The sequence below is a fragment of the Muntiacus reevesi genome, chromosome 8 (assembly GCF_963930625.1).
Source record: "Muntiacus reevesi chromosome 8, mMunRee1.1, whole genome shotgun sequence".
Taxonomy (NCBI): domain Eukaryota; kingdom Metazoa; phylum Chordata; class Mammalia; order Artiodactyla; family Cervidae; genus Muntiacus; species Muntiacus reevesi.
In genome coordinates, this window is record NC_089256.1 from 30,815,896 (window position 1) to 30,835,747 (window position 19,852).

The window sequence follows — 19,852 nt, forward strand, 5'->3', positions numbered from 1 at the left end:
TGAAACCCTCCTTCTGTAATACAGTTTGGATCAGCTGAGGGCTTGTGACAATGTACTTCTTTTTTTAAGCACATGAAATGAATAAAATTGGGTTTCCAACTCAAATCTATCACATACAGTTTGAGGAAACTATTTCTGCCAATTTGTCCAAAGGTTAGAAGGGCAGCTTTGAACTTGTGGCCCATCCCAGTCTGGAATCTGAATAACCTAATTATCAGTTACATCTTCTGTCTCAGCTCTGGCTGCTGGTTTCGAAAATGTGAGTGTTCTTCATTAAAGAAAACTCAAAAGTGTTGTCAGCATTTTGTCACTTGGCAGTAAAGCCTCTGAAGTTGCTGGGAATGGAGCAGAGCCTTCAGTCAGATGGTTTGTTTATCATTTTAAAAACAAGATCCTGGCTGGCTTTATCTAAGAATTTCCTCCACTTTTTACAGATTGTGGTTGCTTGTAGATTAAACCCATGCAAGGTAAGATATTTAAAGGTCAAATAGAACAATTTTTCAGCTGACTAGTATGTGCTGCACACGGAAAATTCAAGAAATGAGTAAGATGTGTTTGTTATACTCTCTAAGAAACAAGCCTAGTGGGAGAGACAGACCAGAGAACTGATGACTTCAGTGCAGTATGCCAGCATCCCTGTGACCAGGATGGGGGCCAGCTTCTGGCTGGATCGGGGAGACGGCCTGGAGGGGTGACACCCGGTGTGGCCACAGCAGGTGGTGGCGAGGGGCGGGGCAGGCCCAGCGGGGACCCTCGGGAGGAAGCAGAGCCAGCAGGCGCCTCCACAGTTCCCGTGGATCATAGCTCACCGCCATTGGGCAACTGAGGAAGAGCCAGGTGACGATTGGGTCACCTGGGACTCTGTTATTTGTTTGTATTGTTTTGTTTGTTCTTTGTTTTGCTTTTACCAATTAAGATTTTTTTTTTTTTTAACACATTCACTAAAGAGACTTGGGCAGCTTCTGTCCAGGACCCATTATGATCACCTTGAACTAAGAAGTCCTTTTGGCAGGCAGTGGCTACAGAGCAGCCTTCACACGGCGTTCTGTGTAAATCACCAGAGGGCTCTTGGCGGTGTGCGTGGTATGGGGACCTGGCAGCAGAGTGTAGGTTTCGTGCAGGAGAGCCTCTGCGCTGACGGCACTTCTCATTGCGAATGCTAGCTTTTACTGTCTACCCTGAGCAACGCTTACAGCTTCCCTCATAGCTCAGTCAGTAAAGAACCTGCCTGCAATGCAGGAGACCCCAGTTCAATTCCTGGGTCAGGAAGATCTGCTGGAGAAGGGATAGGCTACCCACTCCAGTATTCTTGGGCCTCCCTTGTGGCTCAGCTGGTAAAGAATCCACATACAGTGCGGGAGACCTGGATTCAATCCTTGGGTTGGGAAGATTCCCCTGGAGAAGGAAAGGCTACCCATTCCAGTATTCTGGCCTGGAGAATCACATGGTCAGTCCATGGCGTCGCAAAGAGTCAAGACACGACTGAGCAACTTTCACTGAGCAACACTGACTCTGGATTGGCAGGTTGCTCCAGGAGGCTTAGCTTTGCCTGATGGCAGGTACTCCCAGGAAGTCCTGCGCGGGCCCTGCATTCAGTCCACTCATGTTACCTTGGCTCTGTGGATCCTTTTCACTGCTTATTTGGCATTTGGACTTTTCATCATCACTTTATGGAATATTGTCAGTGTTAGAATGTTTATAAATACAATTGTTTGCCTAAAACAGGAATTAGCAAGCTACAGCTAGCAGTATGGCCCATAAATTAAGAATGATTTTTGCATTTTCAAAGGGTTGTTTTAAAAAAAAGAATATGCAGTAGAGATGTATGTGACTTGTAAATCCTAACATATTTACTACCTGGCTCCTACAGACACAATGTTTGCTGACCCTTGATAAAGCTAAAATAGTAGTGTGTGCAGAGGCTTGATACATACTGATCAAGAAAGTTGGCCAGTATGTTTATGGTATTATTTTTATTTTAAAAATACCTCAGCTTGAAAAAAAAAAACAAAACAGGTATATCAAGGAATGGAATAGTACTTAAAAAGGAATCACTAATTTTATTTACTTCACTTTATTATCAGTAATAAAACGGAATGAATGATTGGTTAATGCAGTAACAGCAATGAATCTTAAATCCTTTCTAATAAAAGAAGTCAGCATGAGGGGAAGGTGAGTGAAGGATACATGGGAGTCTGTGCACTACTTTTGCAGCTCTTCTGTAGTTCTGAAGTAATTTTTTAAAAAATGCTCATCTATCCTTGTATTAGATAGGCCACAGAGTTTTTATTTCTTGACCATGGTTAGAAGGTAGATTGATCTGCAGTGGAGGCGGGTGCTGTGTGTTTAGTGATGGATGTTTATTGATCCGTGGTAGAGGTGGGTGCAATGTGTTTAGTGATGGATGTAGATTGATCAGCGGTGGAGGCCGGTGCTGTGTGTTTAGTGATGGATGTAGATGGAGCTGCGGTGGAGGCGGGTCCTGTGTGTTTAGTGATGGATGCAGATTGATCTGCGGTGGAGGCGGGTGCTGTGTGTTTAGTGATGGATGTAGATTGATCTGCGGTGAAGGCGGGTGCTGTGTCTTTAGTGATGGACGAGTCTTTGCCTCTTGGCATGTGTCTCCTAGAGTCCTAGACCAGAAGGAGGACGGCTGTGTGGTGGACCTGCATCACTTCAGCTCCGGGGCGCAATCTGTGCTGGCCTATGCAACTGTGAACGGCGCTCTGGTGGGCTGGGACCTCCGCTCCTCCAGCAACGCCTGGACGCTGAGGCACGATCTCAAGGCAGGCCTCATCACTTCCTTTGCCGTGGACATCCACCAGTGCTGGCTCTGCATCGGTAGGGAGCTGCCTTTCAGGTCCTTGACTGGGTCTGGATGCTGCTGTCGGGCGTGCCTCTTAAGAAAGCTCTTTTCCTTTATCTTCATTGGTAATTTTCCCCCTTGTCCTTTTTTTTTTTTTACCCCCCATAATTATTATAATACTTGCATTTCAATTTTTGCATTAAAAAACAAATTTAAAAGAGTGAGGTCAATATCCAGTGTGTATAACAGTTTACTCTCTTTCTCCGTTTTTAAACGAGGCTCTACAGTGGTCAGATTTGCTGGCGTTTTCTTACTCTGCCAGGGAAGCAACAGGCTGGGTTTATGGGATGCGAGCATTTGAATTTGAGCACGCTCAGTTTTAAATCCCAGTAACCACAGGCAAGCTGCTTCACCCTTCTGTACTATCCTCATCTTCAGATGGGCCCATTCTCTCCAAGGGCGGCTTTGAGGATTTAATGAGGTGAAAGCGTCTAGCACAGGAGGAGAGCTGAACAGTGGCTGCTTGCCTTGTGACCCCTTCCCACCGCCTTTCCTTGCTCGCTGAAACATACCCTGTGATCTTGCTGCTGCTTTCCTGTTTTATTTTCACTGCCCCCCCTCCCCGTGCCAGGCTTTGAACCTGCCCGTTTGGAAGGTACTGGAGCTTACTCATTGCCACTTGACACACTCTTTCAGAAGAATTAGATTCTGCTCCGCATGAATATTAAGTTTCTATTCAATAGATTCCCTGTCTTGCATTTGTGACATTATCAGCCCTTTATTTTATATGGTTTGTGTGAAATACATTATTTTTTGCCTAAGCTGCCCTGGCACAGGAAGATGTAGTGCAGGCCGAGGAAAGTAGCTGTCACACACGCCGCAGGTTAGCGAGTTGCCCCGGTGGCGCTCACACAGCCCCACCAGCTCTGAGGGGCCTGCAGAGGGGCCGGGAGACAGAGTGGCCTGCCGCCCCTTTGGTCTTTTCCCACCCCCATCTCCACTGGACCTGGAGACCAGTCTCGGCATTAGAGTGCATGCTGTTCTTTGGGATGGGTGGCATTCCCTCAGTGGGGTTTCAGATGTCGTGGGCAGACTTGCAGGCAGTCTCTCCAGAGTCTGCTGTGCCCGGACAGCCATGCCTGTCTCCAGAAGGCTCAGAGGAAAGGGCACGTGGCCGAGATTGCGCTCTGAGGACAGCTGCAGAGCTGCTGCTGCTTGGGGCTGATTGAGATTACCGAGCGCCGGTAAACCCCCTCTGCTCGCTTAAGGCCGTCTGGGTCTTTTGCTTTATCAGATTGTTTTATGTCTTCTCTAGATCTTCTGGTTTCCTTTCGCGGGTGCCTTTGGCAGTTAGTAAGTGTCAGTCACTGATGAGTTATTCATGCTTGTTTCACACTTGCTGGGTTTGTAATAGCACTGTGCTAGCACTCTGTACCTTTGGGCTAAGGTGCTGTTTGGAACCGAGGGGTGGGCGGGCAGCTTCCTGAAAGCAAAGCCTCTTTTCTAAGCGGCCAGCTGGGTTGAGCATCACCTCGGTGGGGCTCGCCACCGATGCGGAGCCTGCAGCGGTCACGTCTGCGCTTCTCCCCGCAGGCACGAGCAGCGGCGCCATGGCATGCTGGGACATGCGCTTCCAGCTGCCCATCTCCAGTCACTGCCACCCGGCGCGGGCCCGCGTCCGGCGTCTGTCCATGCACCCGCTCTACCAGTCCTGGGTGATCGCAGGTAGGAGGCGGGCGGGCCGGGCAGAGGGCCCTGCTGCCCACATTCATCATCTAAGGAGTTTTATTTTACCTGTGAGCCAGTGCTGGTTTCTGTGGTCAGCTCTGATTCTGTGGAAGTTCCTGCCATGGATATGTCATGGTCATTTCTCATTTATTGCGTTTCACGAAGTCTCATCAGTCACACCAGCACCATCCATTCCTGTCCACCACCGTTTCCTTCCCACTGTCTTCTTTCTCCTGTGTTCCCCGTTCTTTTGCTAAAGTTGCCATCATCTTCCTGAAAATCTGAGCTGGAAACCTTGGGTCATCCCTCTCAGCGGCCATTTCTGTTGCATTTCTTGCAAGCCTCCCTCCCCTTCTCTTATTGGGTGTTCAGAATTCCTTGTATAGATTCTTAGGCAAGACAGTTGGGCAACTCTTTGAAACTCATTTTTCTCAACTGTAAAATGTGGTTAAAAATATTTGTCTAGCAGAGTTGTAAGAATGTGAGATAACACATGTGATGCATATGGTCTGGTACACAGTGAGTGCTTGATAAGCAGTGGCGCTTACTGTTCTGTGTTTCCTCATGGTGTCTTCCCTGCAGGCCCCCTGCTCCCTCCTCCTCACGCGTCGGCTCCATTCTCCCTGCCCCCTTCTCCCCACACATCCCCTCCAGGCCCCCTGCCCCCTCTTCTCCATGTGGCCCCTCCCTGCCCCCTCCTCTCCACGCGGCCCCTCCCTGCCCCCTCCCCGTCCACGTGTCCGTCTCTAGCCCGCCTGCTGTCATGATCACTCATGCTGCCGCCTCCTGTGGCCATCACGCACCCTGCGTCTTACAGGACTTGTCGCTCACTTGGTTGATCACTTCCTCTCTCTGAAACTTTCCTCCTCTGATTTTGAGGTCATCACTCTCTTGGTTCTTCTATTGATTGATTTGTTGTTTGTTTCTCCTCTTCCTACTGTTAATCTGTGGCCAGCCCGAGGGCTCAGTCTTGGTCCTTCTGCACTGGCTCCCTGTGTGAGCACATCCAGTCCCAGACAAAACAGTACCAAATTTATTCAGGTTTTTATATCTACCTATTTAAAATCTTCCCTAAAAGCTGTGGTACACACAATGGAATACTACTCAGCTGTAAAAAGGAACACATTTGTCAGTTCTAATGAGGTGGATGAACCTGGAGCCTATTACACAGGGTGAAGTAAGTCAGAAAGACAAAGACCAATACTGTCTGTTAACGCATGTATATGGAATTTAGAAACGCGGTACCGATGATACTAGATGCAGGGCAGCAGGGGAGACAGATGGAAAGGACAGACTTTGGACTCAGGAGAAGGCGGGGCTGGGATGATTGGAGAGAATACCGTTGAAACATGTACCTTACCATGTGTGAAACAGATGGCAGAGCAACAAAGCCGGTGCTCTGGGACAACCCAGAGCGATGGGGTAGGCAGGGAGGTGGGCAGGGGTTCAGGATGGGGGACACATGTATGCTGTTTGTCAGAGGCTGTCACAATATTGTGGAGTAATTATCCTCCAGTTAAAATAAATTAATTTAAAAATTAAGGACAGTTAAGGACAGAAGTGCTCTGTCACTTGCAAAGAGAAAATTACTCCGTAATACTGATCTTTGAAGATTTGCTTCAGCACCTCAGCCTCCCTGTGTGGTAAGAAGGGCATAGGTTTTAAAGACATGGAAACTGATGCAAAGGAAAGCAGTTAGTAAACTGCTTATCTGGATATCTGCTCATTTTGTTGGCCTTCTACCTTTCAAGTTCATCTTGGCTCATTATTTTTTGAAGGGTAACAACTTAGTCAACAAAGATCGTTCAGCATTATCACCTAAGATTATATCACTCCTGTTAAATCTTAACATCATTTTTAATAATAAAAGTCTAATAATTAGAAAATAAAATCTTCCCTAAGATGTCTGATAGCCAGCTGAAACTTGACCTGCTGAAGCTGGACCCTTGGTTTCCTTTCCACCTGCCCCCCACCCACCGCCACCTCCCCTGGTACAAGCTTGCTCCGCCCGAAGTATTGTCCCGGGAAATGGCAGCCGTTTCAGCTTGAAGCTCCGGAGGAGCCCTGACACCGTCCTTGGTTTTGTTTCTCTTTCTCATCCCACTTCCCACTTCCAGTTCAGCAGCCACTTCTACATGTCCTGTCTTAAAGTGTGTCCAAAGTGTGTCCAGAAGTGACCACCGTTTACTGTCTCCACCACTGTCCCCTAGCCCAGATGACATCATCTCTTGTTCCTATTAGTGAATCCCTCCTCTTAGGCCGGTTCTTTCTTCTGCTCGATACCTGCCACTGCCTCTCACGTAACAGCCAGGCTCACCACTATGGCCCAGAGGTTCTGTGGGGTCTGTTCCCACTTCCTCACCCACCTTCTTGGCCAGTCAGGGTTCCAGCAGGAAACAGATGGCATGCCCCAAGTAGGATCATTTGAGGAGCACTTACTGTCAGAGGGACTGTTTTCAAAGGTGTGGGTGTGAGCAGCATACAGCACGGCGCAGTAAAACCAGATTCCGACCACAGGGCTTTCTGCCCTTCCCCTTGAGCTCGGGCAGATTCCTGCTTGAGGGCCTCTGCGTTTTGCTGGGATTGTTGTCACCAGTAGGGTGTGACTTCTGTGAAAAGGAATTTTCTCTTTTTTTTTTGTATTATTTGTCCTCCTTTCCTCAAGATCCAGGACAGGGACTGGCTCACAGTAAACAGAGTCGGTTCAGTAAACATTAATGAAGAAGTGAAAGCTGGGGTATTGTCACTCCTCAAAATGCTGCTCAAAAGTACTTCCGAGAAGTCACCTCTCAGGCGTGCAGGGACCGTTCCCAGCGTCTCCCTCTGCCCTTGCTTGCGCTCATCTCATCTCAGACGTACCCCAGTCTGACCACGACCCTCGGACACGGCTGGGTGTGCTCGGCTCCTTCCGTCCTGCCTGCCCCCATGACCCGGTGCCCCCGTGTCTGTCCCAGGACAGTGCTCCCCGAAGTGGCCTCGCTCATCCGGTCACCCCTGGGTGTGACCTTTCCTTCCCGAGTGCACCTGGGCTTTTGCATTCTGTCTTCTGTGCTCACTGTCTTACACTTTGTATTTTTTTCTTTCCTGCTAGACTGTAGGTTTCTTGAGGGCAGAATCTGTTTGTGCTCTGCTTTCCACCCGACACACCTCTACACTCAGCTGGACGGCAGTAAAATACTGCCCAGTAGGTTGTCAGAACATTTCCTTTTTGCCCTCCAGCGTGGAGGCAGGGTGACTGCGTGACTTAAAGTGTCCGTGAGCATTTCCCACAGGGTGGGGAGCAAATGGAAACGTGCGCAGGCTAACGTCCTCGGCCAGGACGTAGACTCGCTGTGCGGAGCCCTCGTCTGAGTAATGCTGGTCTATCTCCCGCAGCTGTCCAGGGCAACAACGAGGTGTCCATGTGGGACATGGAGACGGGTGACCGAAGGCTCACACTCTGGGCCAGCAGTGCACCCCCGCTGTCCGAGCTACAGGTGAGGCCAGCATCCTCTCCCACACCCCCAGCTGCTCAGGCGACTTTGCCAGCCGCGATCCTTGGTGGGTTTGGGGGTTGTCCTGTAAGCTTGGGTTTTAGTAAGTGCAGAATTGCTACCCTCTGCTTTCCAGTTCCCCAAGTTTACCGGTGTCTGCTTCTGTGGGTGTTCTGGCTGCCAGCCCCATAAGTGACGTTTCTTTGGAAACGCAGTAGAATCTGGGTTAATTAGAGAAGGAAAGATTAAAGCTTAGGTCATTCAAAAAATGGCACATGACCCTGTCATACATAACTTTTTAAAGGTGCTTTGTTGGGGCAGAGGGTAGGAAAGGTTTTTCACTCCTTTACTTGGGATCCTTCTCATTCCAAATGGAGAGTTTTAGGAAGCTGAGGAGGCTTTGCTTCTTCATTCAGAGTGATGCAGAACAAATGTATCTTAAATTCCCAAAGAAAGATCTAAGACATACGGGATCTGTCTCTGGTCTCTCCAGTTAACTGCTGATAGCTGACTTATCTCTAGAAGTGACTGCATCCTGTATGGGCGACATTTGACTCTCCATTTCTTTACTTCCTTTCAGCCTTCTTCTCACAGTGTCCACGGGCTCTACTGCAGTCCTGCAGATGGGAACCCCATCCTGCTAACAGCAGGCTCAGACATGAAAATAAGGTACAGTGAAGTCACATCCTGCTGACAGCGGGCTCAGACATGAGAGTAAGGTACAGTGAAGTCCCATCCTGCTGATAGCAGGTTCAGACATGAAAATAAGGTACAGTGAAGTCCCATCTTGCTGACAGCGGGCTCAGACATGAGAGTAAGGTACAGTGCAGACACTTCCCATTCAGCACTTGAGAGGAGAATAGTAACTAACAGTGGTTACCACAAAGGGGTGTTTGTTATAGATACCAGCAGTGGTATGATGTTTGCAGTCATCCACATCTTGCAGGGACAGCTGTTAATACTTCATTTATAACTGATTTTAGGCTCTTCTAGAAGAACCTCTTTTACGAATGCAGAAGAGGACACACCAGCATTGATGAGTGTCAGTCAGTGATCAGTCGTCCCTTCTCTCCTCCTCCCCAGGTTTTGGGACTTGGCCTACCCAGAGAGGTCGTACATCGTCGCGGGGAGCACGAGTTCCCCGTCTGTGTCCTACTACAGGAAAATCATTGAAGGCACTGAAGTCGTCCAGGTATGAGCAGTCTTTGTTTTCCTTTCAACTTTTGTAGGAACAAAAATGGCTGACATAAATATCATGTTTATTTATGCTGACATAAATACCATAAATGGCTTTGGCCAAGAGTGGCAATATTTCTTTGAATTTAAAAAATATTTTATTTTCTCTTGACTTTTCTGTATTTTTAAAACTGAGTTTACTAAGGTAGAATAAACATAGAAAGTGCATGTATAAGTACATGGGGTAAAGCACTTGCAACACTTGCTGGGTCCTACTTCATGCCTTTATTATCTTCCTTCCGTAAATGAGAAAGTTAAGCACATCGAGGTTGAGTAGCTGGTCTCAGGTCCGCCGGCTAGTAAGCAGCAGTGTGGGGACTGACACCTGTCCAGCGGGGCTCAGGAGCTGGGGTTCCTGAGTCGGGCAGAGGCTGCAAAGGAGCTGGCGTTCCTGCGAGTGCAGGGCGGGCGGCGCTCCGTCATGAGTGGCAGCGAGCTTCAGGAGGGCTGGAGCGTCGGGCACATACGTGTGTCCAAGCCCTGGTCGTCGCTGCCTCCCAGTTCTTTCCCTTTGTTCTTTGAAGCTGACGGAGGTCACACGCACAGGTTATCAGCCTGTCTGTAAGTTTCCATGTTTGTAAGTGGCTGCGTGGAGTCCAGTGACTGGACACCTAGACCGTCTCATTGGCTCTGCTGTGACGCCCTTGCTCAGTGCCTCTGAAAGCCTCTGTGACTCCGGTGAACCAGGGCCGGCCTAAACAAACAGCAGCGCTCCTTAGAAGCAGGGGTGCGGACAGGCAGTAGGATGTGCTCCCGCCTCTGACTGTGGCCTTCTCCTTGCTTTTAACCACCACACAGGAGATTCAGAACAAGCAGAAGGTGGGACCGAGTGACGACGGCCCACGGAGGGGCCCGGAGTCCCTGCCCGTGGGCCACCACGACATCATCACGGACGTCGCCACCTTCCAGACCACCCAGGGCTTCATCGTGACCGCCTCTAGGGATGGCATTGTTAAGGTGTGGAAGTAAAGCCTAGGAGATAGGTGTAGTTTGTAAAAACACATAAACACACTGTGTCTCGAGAAAAAGTGCTTTTAGAGAACAGAGTGAGTGCAGATTCCTTTGCTTAGTTTTCGGAATCACGTCTATTTCATGATTAAACAGGTCCTGTGCAAGGTGGTTAAAGAACTTGCTGGCGTCCCTGTGTGTATCTTAGCTGGAATTAGCTAGACAGTAGTATCTGGCACTTTCTTATTGTATATCACAGAGGTAAGGAATTTAAAATGACTTACGTGATCTCAATTTACTTTGTATTAAAAAAAGACAGTTGAAAGTTGGTTGTAAGCTATTATAATGTAAGTGCTTTTTTTTTTTTTGCTATTAAAAATGCTATTCAAAACAGCCAATAAACTGTATTCAAGCATTTTAATGGGTGTGTGTTTGTGTTTGTTGGTGTTTTTAACAGTAAACTTTGGCAGAAGAGTAGCCTTCAGCAGTGTGTGGGCCCGGTGTGACAGGCGCTCAGTAACACAGCCAGGCCTGTGTCCAGAGCTTTGAACTCTGAGTGGCATGCGTCCTGCTCCGGCCCACCCTTTCTCCGTTGTTTTAGAGCTGGCCTTCTTGGATGTCTAACCCTGGAGACTTGATCTCCTATTGTCAGCTCCAGAGAAACGTGTCTCTTCTTGATCATCATGACTGTTTTTTTTATAGTTTCTCCTATAAATTATGGAACTTGGCCCATCAACTTGCTTTTATCCAGTGTATATTATTTATTAAATGCACGAAGAGAAAAAAGTAAAAAGATGAAGCTGTTAAAAACATGCCAAAATTTATATTTTCAAAAGACCAAAATTTGGTCTTCCCCGCTAAAATGAACCCTTTAGATTTATCGATTATTGTCTGCACAGGAACTTCTCCATCCACATTTCACTGTCCATCCACTTGCCAAACAGTTTATGGTGTTCAAAAATATTTTGATTTGAAATTAGTTAACATGAGTCTGTAAAATCAAGAAGTTGAATAGATAATCTGAGTCCAGGGAAAATACTTGTTTAAGAAATATGCCAAAAAGTTAACTTTCTATAACTACATACCTGACTTAGTACCGTACATGACAGTTGCAGGGCACAGGATTCAGCGCACTTGGTGTTTAGACCAGGAAACAGTAAAGCTGTCAGGCAGTCCCGTCAGGCCAGGACTGGGCCGGGCGTCCGCGGAGCGCCGAAACTTGCAGGTTTCACATGGGCGCCGTCATGTTGCTGACCCTCTGTTTCCCTTAAGCTCTGCCGAGACCACATGGGTAGAGTTTCTAGCTACTGAGTCAGGTTTGGAGTCTGAAGAGGTTGGGGGCAGCTTTTGAGACATCAACTTGAAAAGGGGCCTCAAGCCTGGAGCTGTTAGACAAGCCACAGAGGGACGGACTTGGAGATCCCGAGGGGAGAGATGGTGCCGCCGCCCGTTTCTCCCGGACTTCTCCCTGTTCACTCTCTCGCTTAAAGACCACGCCCCCCTCCACCGCTTCAAAAAAGGCCATTTGGCTGAATCGTTTCTGAGTGTTACTGTCTGCCGCCGCAGTAAGTCTGCATCTCTTTTGGACTTCCATAGTTTTTTTTTTGTTTGTTTTTTAAACACATTTGACTCATACTGAGTGCAGAGATAATAGAAGAAATTGTCCTTTATACTTTATAGTCAGTTAATTTGATTTTCTATATCAAGAGCATCACTGCTTATTTTGTGTGATTCTTGGTTTAAAAAGGGTTTTGTTTCTGGAAATAGAACTGCCATATGACCCAGCAATCCTACTCCTGGGCATACACACCAAGGAAACTAGATCTGAAAGAGACACATGCACCCCAATGTTCATTGCAGCACTGTTTATAATAGCCAGGACATGGAAGCAACCTAGATGCCCATCTGCAGACAAATGGATAAGGAAGCTGTGGTATATATACACAATGGAATATTACTCAGCCATTAAAAAGAATTCATTTGAATCAGTTCTAATGAGGTGGATGAAACTGGAGCCCATTATACAGAGTGAAGTAAATCAGAAAAATAAAGACCAATACAGTATACTAACACATATATATGGAATTTAGAAAGATGGTAATGATAACCCTATATGCAAAACAGAAAAAGAGACACAGATGTACAGAACAGACTTTGGGACTCTGTGGGAGAAGGCGAGGGTGGGATGTTTTGAGAGAACAGCATCGAAACATGTATATTATCTAGGGTGAAACAGATCACCAGCCCAGGTTGGATGCATGAGACAAGTGCTTGGGCCTGGTGCACTGGGAAGACCCAGAGGGATCGGGTGGTGAGGGAGGTAGGAGGGGGGATTGGGATGGGGAATACATGTAAATCCATGGCTGATTCATGTCAATGTATGACAAAAACCACTACAATATTGTAAAGTAATTAGCCTCCAATTAATAAAAATAAATTGAAAAAAAAAAGGTTTTGTTTAATTTACAATTTGTGGTACTTGCCCTTTTAAGAGAAAAATAAATCACGGAAACATGCTAATATTAGGGATTAATACTTTTTAAAGGAACTTAATATTTACATTAGGCTTTCAGACCCCTCACTAACTAATGATTAAAAATATGCCACAAAATGCTAAAATAATCTCAAATCACCAATGGGATACTTGTTTGGTGTACTTACCAATACAGAGAGGATAGACAATATTTCCAACAATAACAAAAAAAGAAATTTTTGCTTAATCCAAAGTTAACCAGGAAAATCCCTTTTATTCAAATACCTCTTAAATATCGCGCATCAATTTCCAGTACTTGAATTTTTCCTGAGCCCCTAAGCACCATTTAGTATACACAAAGAAGGCCAATGTGCTTTATTCTTCTCTGTTACCTGAGTGTGGATACAACGGTTTAACTCCTTGCTCTGGAGACACTGGGAGCCACTGCTATAGAGTTGCCTGGGGAAGGATGGCAGAAGTGATCTGGAGAAAACACTGCAGATGGCTCTCTTGCCCAGGTGTTGTGAACAGAGGCATAGGGAGGAGAGTCGGGATCCCTGCCAGACTTGGTGTCCATAGCTGTGTGCCTCACCCACCCCTGCAGGGCCTCCCCGGAGACCACGGCCGTCTACGCGGCCAGGCTCCTGTGACCAGCTGTGGAGCAGGCTCTTAGAACCTGACGTTAGGTCTAAATTGAGTATTGCTCCTTCAGTGTTTATTTAGCTGGTTAAAAATTTGGTATGTGCTCTGGATGGGAGTGAGCAGAAAGAGCCACCAGAGGTGCACTTTGAAGAACTTGCCTGCTGTCACTCACAATGACCTCTTTGCATTCCCCCCGCCCCCCATAAGAGTTTGTAGATGAGGACAAGGACACCTTTGTCTTTTCCAAGCTCAGTGAGCACTGAAGCCCTTTTCAGATCTCTGCCAGTTCTCTCTGGTGCTGCTCACTATTAACAAGAGAGCCACCTGACAGGTAATGCAGAGCTTCCACCCACGATGTTCTCTGTACCGTTCTTGCCTAAGCATACATAGGTTACTTAAAAGAATAATAACTGACAGTAATGAGAAAGAAGAAAAGTCCTATCAAAATGTGCTGGCACAAGGTCTACTTAATTTATGTTCTTAGCAAATATGAGTTTTCCAGCGAGTTTAAAGAGGATTTGGAGCTGGGGAAGTTAACCTCTGTTTTTGTCCAAGCCAACAGCTATACAGGGTGGAGGAAAGCTTCCAGCACAAGCCCATCGGAGATCCAGTCAGTCCCAGGAGACAGAGGTGGGTTGAAATGGAATCGTGGAAGGTCAGATTTTCAAAGTTAGGCATACAAATGGCATTGGTATCTAGGGTTGGTGCTGAGATCTCCCAAAACATTAACCTTTGGCTAAATAGATGAGAATTAATCAGTCCTAAGCTCAGAAGCAAGGCTCAGCCTGTAGAAGGTGGACTAGATGGAGATCCTCAATTTCAAAAGCATGAGCGCTGGCCCGTGTATACACATGTATATGTGACATAACATTTACCTTCAAATTGTATCTCCATGAGGCTTTCCAAAACAGTCCTTTTATTCTTCTGTCTTTTGATGATAACAGTTCTTGAACATACCAGTCTCTGAGTGCTAGAACTATCAGGAATGGTCAAATAAATGGACAAGATGCATCCTACTACCAATGAGTGCATGGGGTCAGGTTGCACAGTGACCCATCACCTGTGACATGTTCAGACTGGACCTCAGATGCAGGGAGAAATGCAAGTCAAAGTTGCCCGACGTTGTGTCTATGAATGCAGTTATTTAAGCCCAGAGTCTTACCATGCTTCCTGAGGTTAAACTCTCTGAGCGCTTCCTTTATCGTGTTGTTTGGGAGCAGCTTTTATCACCCTTTTTCCATTTTCAAAGACATGGAATATGTTTCTGGTAAAATTTTGAATAGTATCATCTCTGCCTCCTCTTGCTATTCTTGAAAAGTATTTTTTGTGTTGAAAGAATTTTGCCTTCTTCAATGCATCTTCTTTGAGGGTAGCCCTGTGTGGCCCAGGAACAAAGCTATACAGTGAAAGAAGAAAAACAACATAGAAGATAAATATTACCATGTCAACTGGAACAGACTCTGTATTAACCTGTCTTCCTAAATGATCGTGTACCCATTCTTTGTTTTAGCCTTCCTTCAGGGTAAGTGTATTAAGATGATTCGATTGGGGATTTACACTGCACAGGTATATCAGAAGTGGATGAGTAAGACACCTTGTCAAAGTACGCAAAAGTCTAATTTTGTAACAGCAATGTTTCTTCTTCATGGAGCACATTCTACCCACAACTTCGTATGATTGGCTTCTGTTTACTCAGATTTTGGTTCGAATGATACCTCGTTAGAGACCACCATATGTATAGTTGTCCCCGTCCCAGACACTCAGCACTATAGGCTCTTACTTTTTTCCTAACACTTAACCACTATCTGAATTTTTACTTGTAAACTTTGTGATTTCCCCATCCTCCCACCATCCCAGACAGAAAGTGTCATAAAGCCAAATCTGGTGACTGTGGTAACCCCAGGAAACCAGAGGAGTGCTTAGCACATGTTAGCTGTCAGCATTGATCTAGTGAAAGCATATGGATGAATTCCTCTTCCTTCCCCCTTCTTTCCTCCTCTTTCCCTCCCATCCATCCATCATCCGTCCATCCGAAGGTTCACACTCTAATGAAAGCACTGTGTTAGGTACAGTGGGGGATACAGACCTAACACCCGGTCTGGCCAGCACGCAGGTGTTTGGTTGGGAGTCAAGAGTAATCCAACAGTAAAGTGGAGCTAGGGCCAGACTCGGAGAGGCCTTGAATGCCAGTGCGGCGAGTCAGGGGAGTCAGAAGCCGAGTGCAGCTGACCACAAGTCTGAGCCTGTCGCGTTGAGCTTTCTGTGCTGGTGGAAAGCTCCCGTGATCTGCACTAGCCGGTTTGGCAGCCACTGCCCCACGTGCAACTGAGCACTTGAAATGTGCATAGTGTGATGAGGAAGTGAATCTTTAGTTTCATTTAGTTGAAAGCTGGTGGTAACAGAAATGGACAGTATGGAACGGGAGCTGTTTCAGACCTTATCTTACAGGGAGGCCGTGGAAAGAGCTGTGGGTCCTGAAACATTCTTGTATTCTAGGTCCTCTAGTTATTAGCTGAGCAGCCCACTTAACTAGAGGGATCCTTGTTTCTTCAGGTGTAAAGAGACTAAAAACCCACCAATGCTGTGAGTGACAAAGCCCCATGGCGTCAGCTGCTTAGAGGTGAATGTGGGACTCAGGGGAGGCAGAGCTGAGACTACAACCAGATTCTTCTGAGAGTTTAAGAGTCCTGTGTTACTTCCATGAAACTAGGTTTTTACCCAGGAAACTATGGAGGACTCTCACGATATTTGGAATAAGAAAGTGAAATGATGAAGTCATGCTGTCAGAAGACCTGGATACACGGGTGCAGGGCTGCAAGGAGGGCAGGTTGCCAGGGGCAGAAGTTAGGAAGCCATGAGCTCTCCATAAATATGTTTAAATAAATGAGAGGGGCCTGGGTGGCGTAAGAGAAGCTAGCTGCGTTTTGATTGTGGAAGAGTCATACTTAAGAACTCCAAAATGTTGAGACCGTGAGGACAGCAGCCGCCATCCACCACATCCACCACAGTCCCTTCCTTTGAGTCTGGATTTCTCTGCTTTGTCCCGCTGTCAGTCCGCTCTCTCTCACAAAAGCATCGTGGTTTAGAAAACGAGTAAGTAAAGGGCGTAAAAAGAAGCTAAAGTTATCTTACTGTCCCCTTTCTCTCTCACACACTCACCACGCTTTCTTCTTCGTCTGTAGTGAGGGCGGTGGGTAAGGGAGACCTCAGACCAACAGAGAGGTCCTGTGACACAGACCCCGAGGCGTTTGCACCGTGTATGCTGTGTCTGGGCTTCTATCCGTGCTCTCATGGATGCGCTGTGTCAACTGACAAGCTCCTTCAGTCACCAAGAATAGCAGCCCTGGCGTAATTCCAGGGCAAACGCAATTTCCTCACACCTTCCTCTCTTGCGCTTTTCTCTATATTTTCTTGTTTAAGTGAAAAGTGAAAGTCACTTAGTCTCTCTTTGCAACCCTGTGGACTATACGGTCCATGGAATTCTCCAGGCCAGACACTGGAGTGGGTAGTCTTTCCCTTCTCCCGGGGATCTTCCCAAACCAGGGATTGAACCCAGGTCTCCTGCATTGCAGGCAGATGCTTTCCCAGCTGAGCCACCAGGGAAGCCCAAGAATGTTGGAGTGGGCAGCCTATCCCTTCTCCAGGGATCTTCCCAACCCAGGAATCAAACCGGGGTCTCCCGCATTGCAGGCAGATTCTTTACCAACTGAGCAATGAGGAAAGCCCCATTTTCTGGTTAACTTCCAGACTAAATGTTACGGATTCAAATCCTCCAAAGTGGTAACTGTCTATATGCACAAACCATGGCCCCGCTGATCGTGAGGGGACATTGTCTCAGGTCTGGGACACACTGTTTCCTCGGTTGAGTTTCCCTTGTCTATACTGTTTTCTTCTCTCCAGCCTCACTCTCTCCCTTTGTATTTGATCCTTTTTCCAGCAAATTTTGCTGTCTTTGTCTTCCTCCTCCCTCTTTGTTAAGAAAAAGTTAAATTCCTTGTACAGCATTGTGATGCCACCCTTCCCCCTCAAATATTTTTATTCTTAAAAGGGTTGAACATGATAAACACTGTATCTCTGAATCTTCCATCTTTTCCACTGGATCATATATGGAGTTTGTAATTGGTTAAGTGCTCGGTAACAATGATTTGATTATTCCAGAAATCACAGAGACTTTCTGATTTTCTTTCTCTCATTCTATGTTGTTCAGATACTTCTTTGCTGATGGGTAATTTCAACAAGATGTAGTCAACATGAAGAAACAAGAATGAAATGCCATCCATTCATTTTGCAGTTGTGCCCAGCTCCAGTAAAACTTGGGAAAGGAAAATGGGTGGGACTAATTGCAGATTTCATTCCTCTGTGATCACAGATTCCTTCAACTATGCAGACAGCCAGGAATCAGTCAAGCTGCATTTATTAGTTGACTGGGTGCAGTGGAGAGGAAAATGCAGGCAAAATGGCTTTTATTTCAAGAATTCTTTTCGTCTTACACATTTTGTGCGTCTAGAGAAAACACTTTGGAAATTAGAATTACAACAGATGTGTAGTCACATGGCACTGGTAACCGGGTCCATTTTAACAGTTCAATTGTTGTGGTTCTGGCCTGCCTGCTGTCGCTTCCAAGTCTGGCAGGAGTTCTTGCCTGCCTAGATGAGTAGGCAGGTGGCTTTTGGTCTTCTCTCTGAGTGGATGTAGGTGCTTATGTAGAGGCTGCATTCTCTCCCTCATGGGCATCCATTTCCTTGGTTGCTTGTGGTTTGGTTCAGTGTCTTTTTTTTTTTTTTTTTTTCCATTGGAAAAGAACCAATTTCAATCTGTATTTCTCAGAATCTGACAGTGGAATGACCTCCTTTCTCATGCAAGTCATTCTGAGGACGAAGAAGTCATCCTGGTGGCCAGGCCCCTTGCTGCCAGGCATTCTCATCTCCCTCAATCCTGCATACCTAGCTCTTGAAAGGCTCAGGCAGGGAGTTTCAGAAGCAGCCGTGTGGCTTGTTAGCTTTTATTACGGTCTTTGATGACTTAGGAAACACCCGGGGAGTCTTGGTCAGACACACTGTCAGGGAATCACCAACAGCAGTGTGGATCTGTCTCCTCCATACGCCTGGCATTTCCTGGCATCTCACCCTTCCTGGTATGCAGGAGAATCTGAGCAGGGGGCCACAGAGGACGAGATGGCTGGATGGCATCACCGACTCGATGGACATGAGTTGAGGGAACTCCGGGAGTTGGTGATGGACAGGGAGGCCTGGTGTGGTGCAGTCCATGGGGTTGCAGAGAGTCGGACACGACTGAGCGGCTGAACTGAACTGAGTATATCTTAAGGAAAAGTGCAGAAGCAGGAGAAAATGCAGGGTGGGAAGGTTTTCCAAAAATGTCTTTAATTTTGATAGGCTGGCTCCCGCATAGACCTTGCAGTTACCTATAATATATGAAGCCTGATGCTCATGCAAACTCGAGGGCACTTTCCATGCTGCCAGACACCTGCAGCAGGGGGAGCCCTGCCCCTCCTGGACTGACGGCGCCAGCCTGTTGAGCCTGACTTCAGAAGCGTTTGCTGCTGGACAGTTCCCCTGCCTCCCAGCAAGGTGAGGCGCCTCCAGGCAGAGGCTTCTTGCAGCTTCTGGAGCCAAATCAGGGGGGCTCTCCAGCCCATCACCACGCGGGGACACACCCTCCTCACAGCGAGAGAGGCCACACTCAGAGGCGTCTGTCTCAGCCCCAACTGGGGCACTCTGACTTCAGCTGTACGTGGGGGACGTGTGTTAGTACACTGTGATTTACACTGACACAAAAAAACACTCTCCTAACTGCTTGATTTCAATTATTTCTAATTTTAAAAATCAGTAATATTTGTACATGCAAAGGATATGATCTATATGTATATTATTGTTTTAAAATAACTAGCTTTTGCCTTTGTTGCTGGCAATTTTTTAAATTAAGATATTTTAAAAAGTAAGTTCTACTGTCATTCCATTCTTTGAGTATTTCTGTTTTTGTCCTATAGTACTTGAATTTTTTTTAAATTGTTTTTTAATTACATTTTACATCTTTTAAAAAATTGAAGTATAGTTAATTTACAATGTTGTGTTGGTTTCTGTTTTTTTATTGAAGTATTTTTTTACTGAAGTATTTTAAAAGTTTTTAATTGAAATATAGTTGATTTACAATGTTGTGTTAATTTCTGGCATAGAGCAAAGTGATTTAGTTACACACACACACATATACATTCTTTTTTTTAAATATTCCTTTCCATTGGATTCCCTTCCATCCAATATCATAGAGTACTGAATACAGTTATTTGTGTTATACAGTGGGACCTTGCTATTTAATTTTTTTAGTATATATTTTCTATTACATCTTAAGAACAATGTCTACCTCATTAGCTTTTAAAGTTTAAAAGATTCCCTGACATACCATGGAAAAGTGTATGGAGGTTCCTCAAAAAATTAAAAATAGAACCACCATATGATCCAGCAATTGTACTTTTGGGTATTTTCCTGAAGAAGATGAAAACACTAATTTGAAAAAATGTATGTTCAGTGC

General features: G+C 46.3%; 2 protein-coding genes across 4 annotated transcripts in view; one reads left to right on the top strand and one right to left on the bottom strand.

Moving 5' to 3' along the window:
- PIK3R4 (phosphoinositide-3-kinase regulatory subunit 4) overlaps nt 1-10,612 on the top strand; it is an 84,817-nt gene extending 74,205 nt beyond the window's left edge. For 2 of the 3 annotated variants that reach the window (XM_065942681.1, XM_065942680.1), the window contains exons 15-20: nt 2,630-2,841; nt 4,400-4,531; nt 7,910-8,010; nt 8,588-8,676; nt 9,091-9,199; nt 10,042-10,612. In XM_065942681.1, the coding sequence (XP_065798753.1) occupies nt 2,630-2,841; nt 4,400-4,531; nt 7,910-8,010; nt 8,588-8,676; nt 9,091-9,199; nt 10,042-10,212 (814 nt within the window). In that variant the 3' untranslated portion in view covers nt 10,213-10,612. Of the gene's footprint in view, nt 1-236; nt 607-2,629; nt 2,842-4,399; nt 4,532-7,909; nt 8,011-8,587; nt 8,677-9,090; nt 9,200-10,041 lie in introns of those variants that run through there. The other variant, XM_065942682.1, reaches the window with a different exon arrangement.
- A 2,109-nt stretch (nt 10,613-12,721) lies between these two features.
- LOC136173611 (collagen alpha-6(VI) chain-like) overlaps nt 12,722-19,852 on the bottom strand; it is a 147,204-nt gene continuing 140,073 nt past the window's right edge. The window contains exon 37 of the mRNA XM_065943303.1: nt 12,722-14,702. Within this exon, the coding sequence (XP_065799375.1) occupies nt 14,483-14,702 (220 nt within the window). The 3' untranslated portion in view covers nt 12,722-14,482. The remainder of the gene's footprint in view (nt 14,703-19,852) is intronic.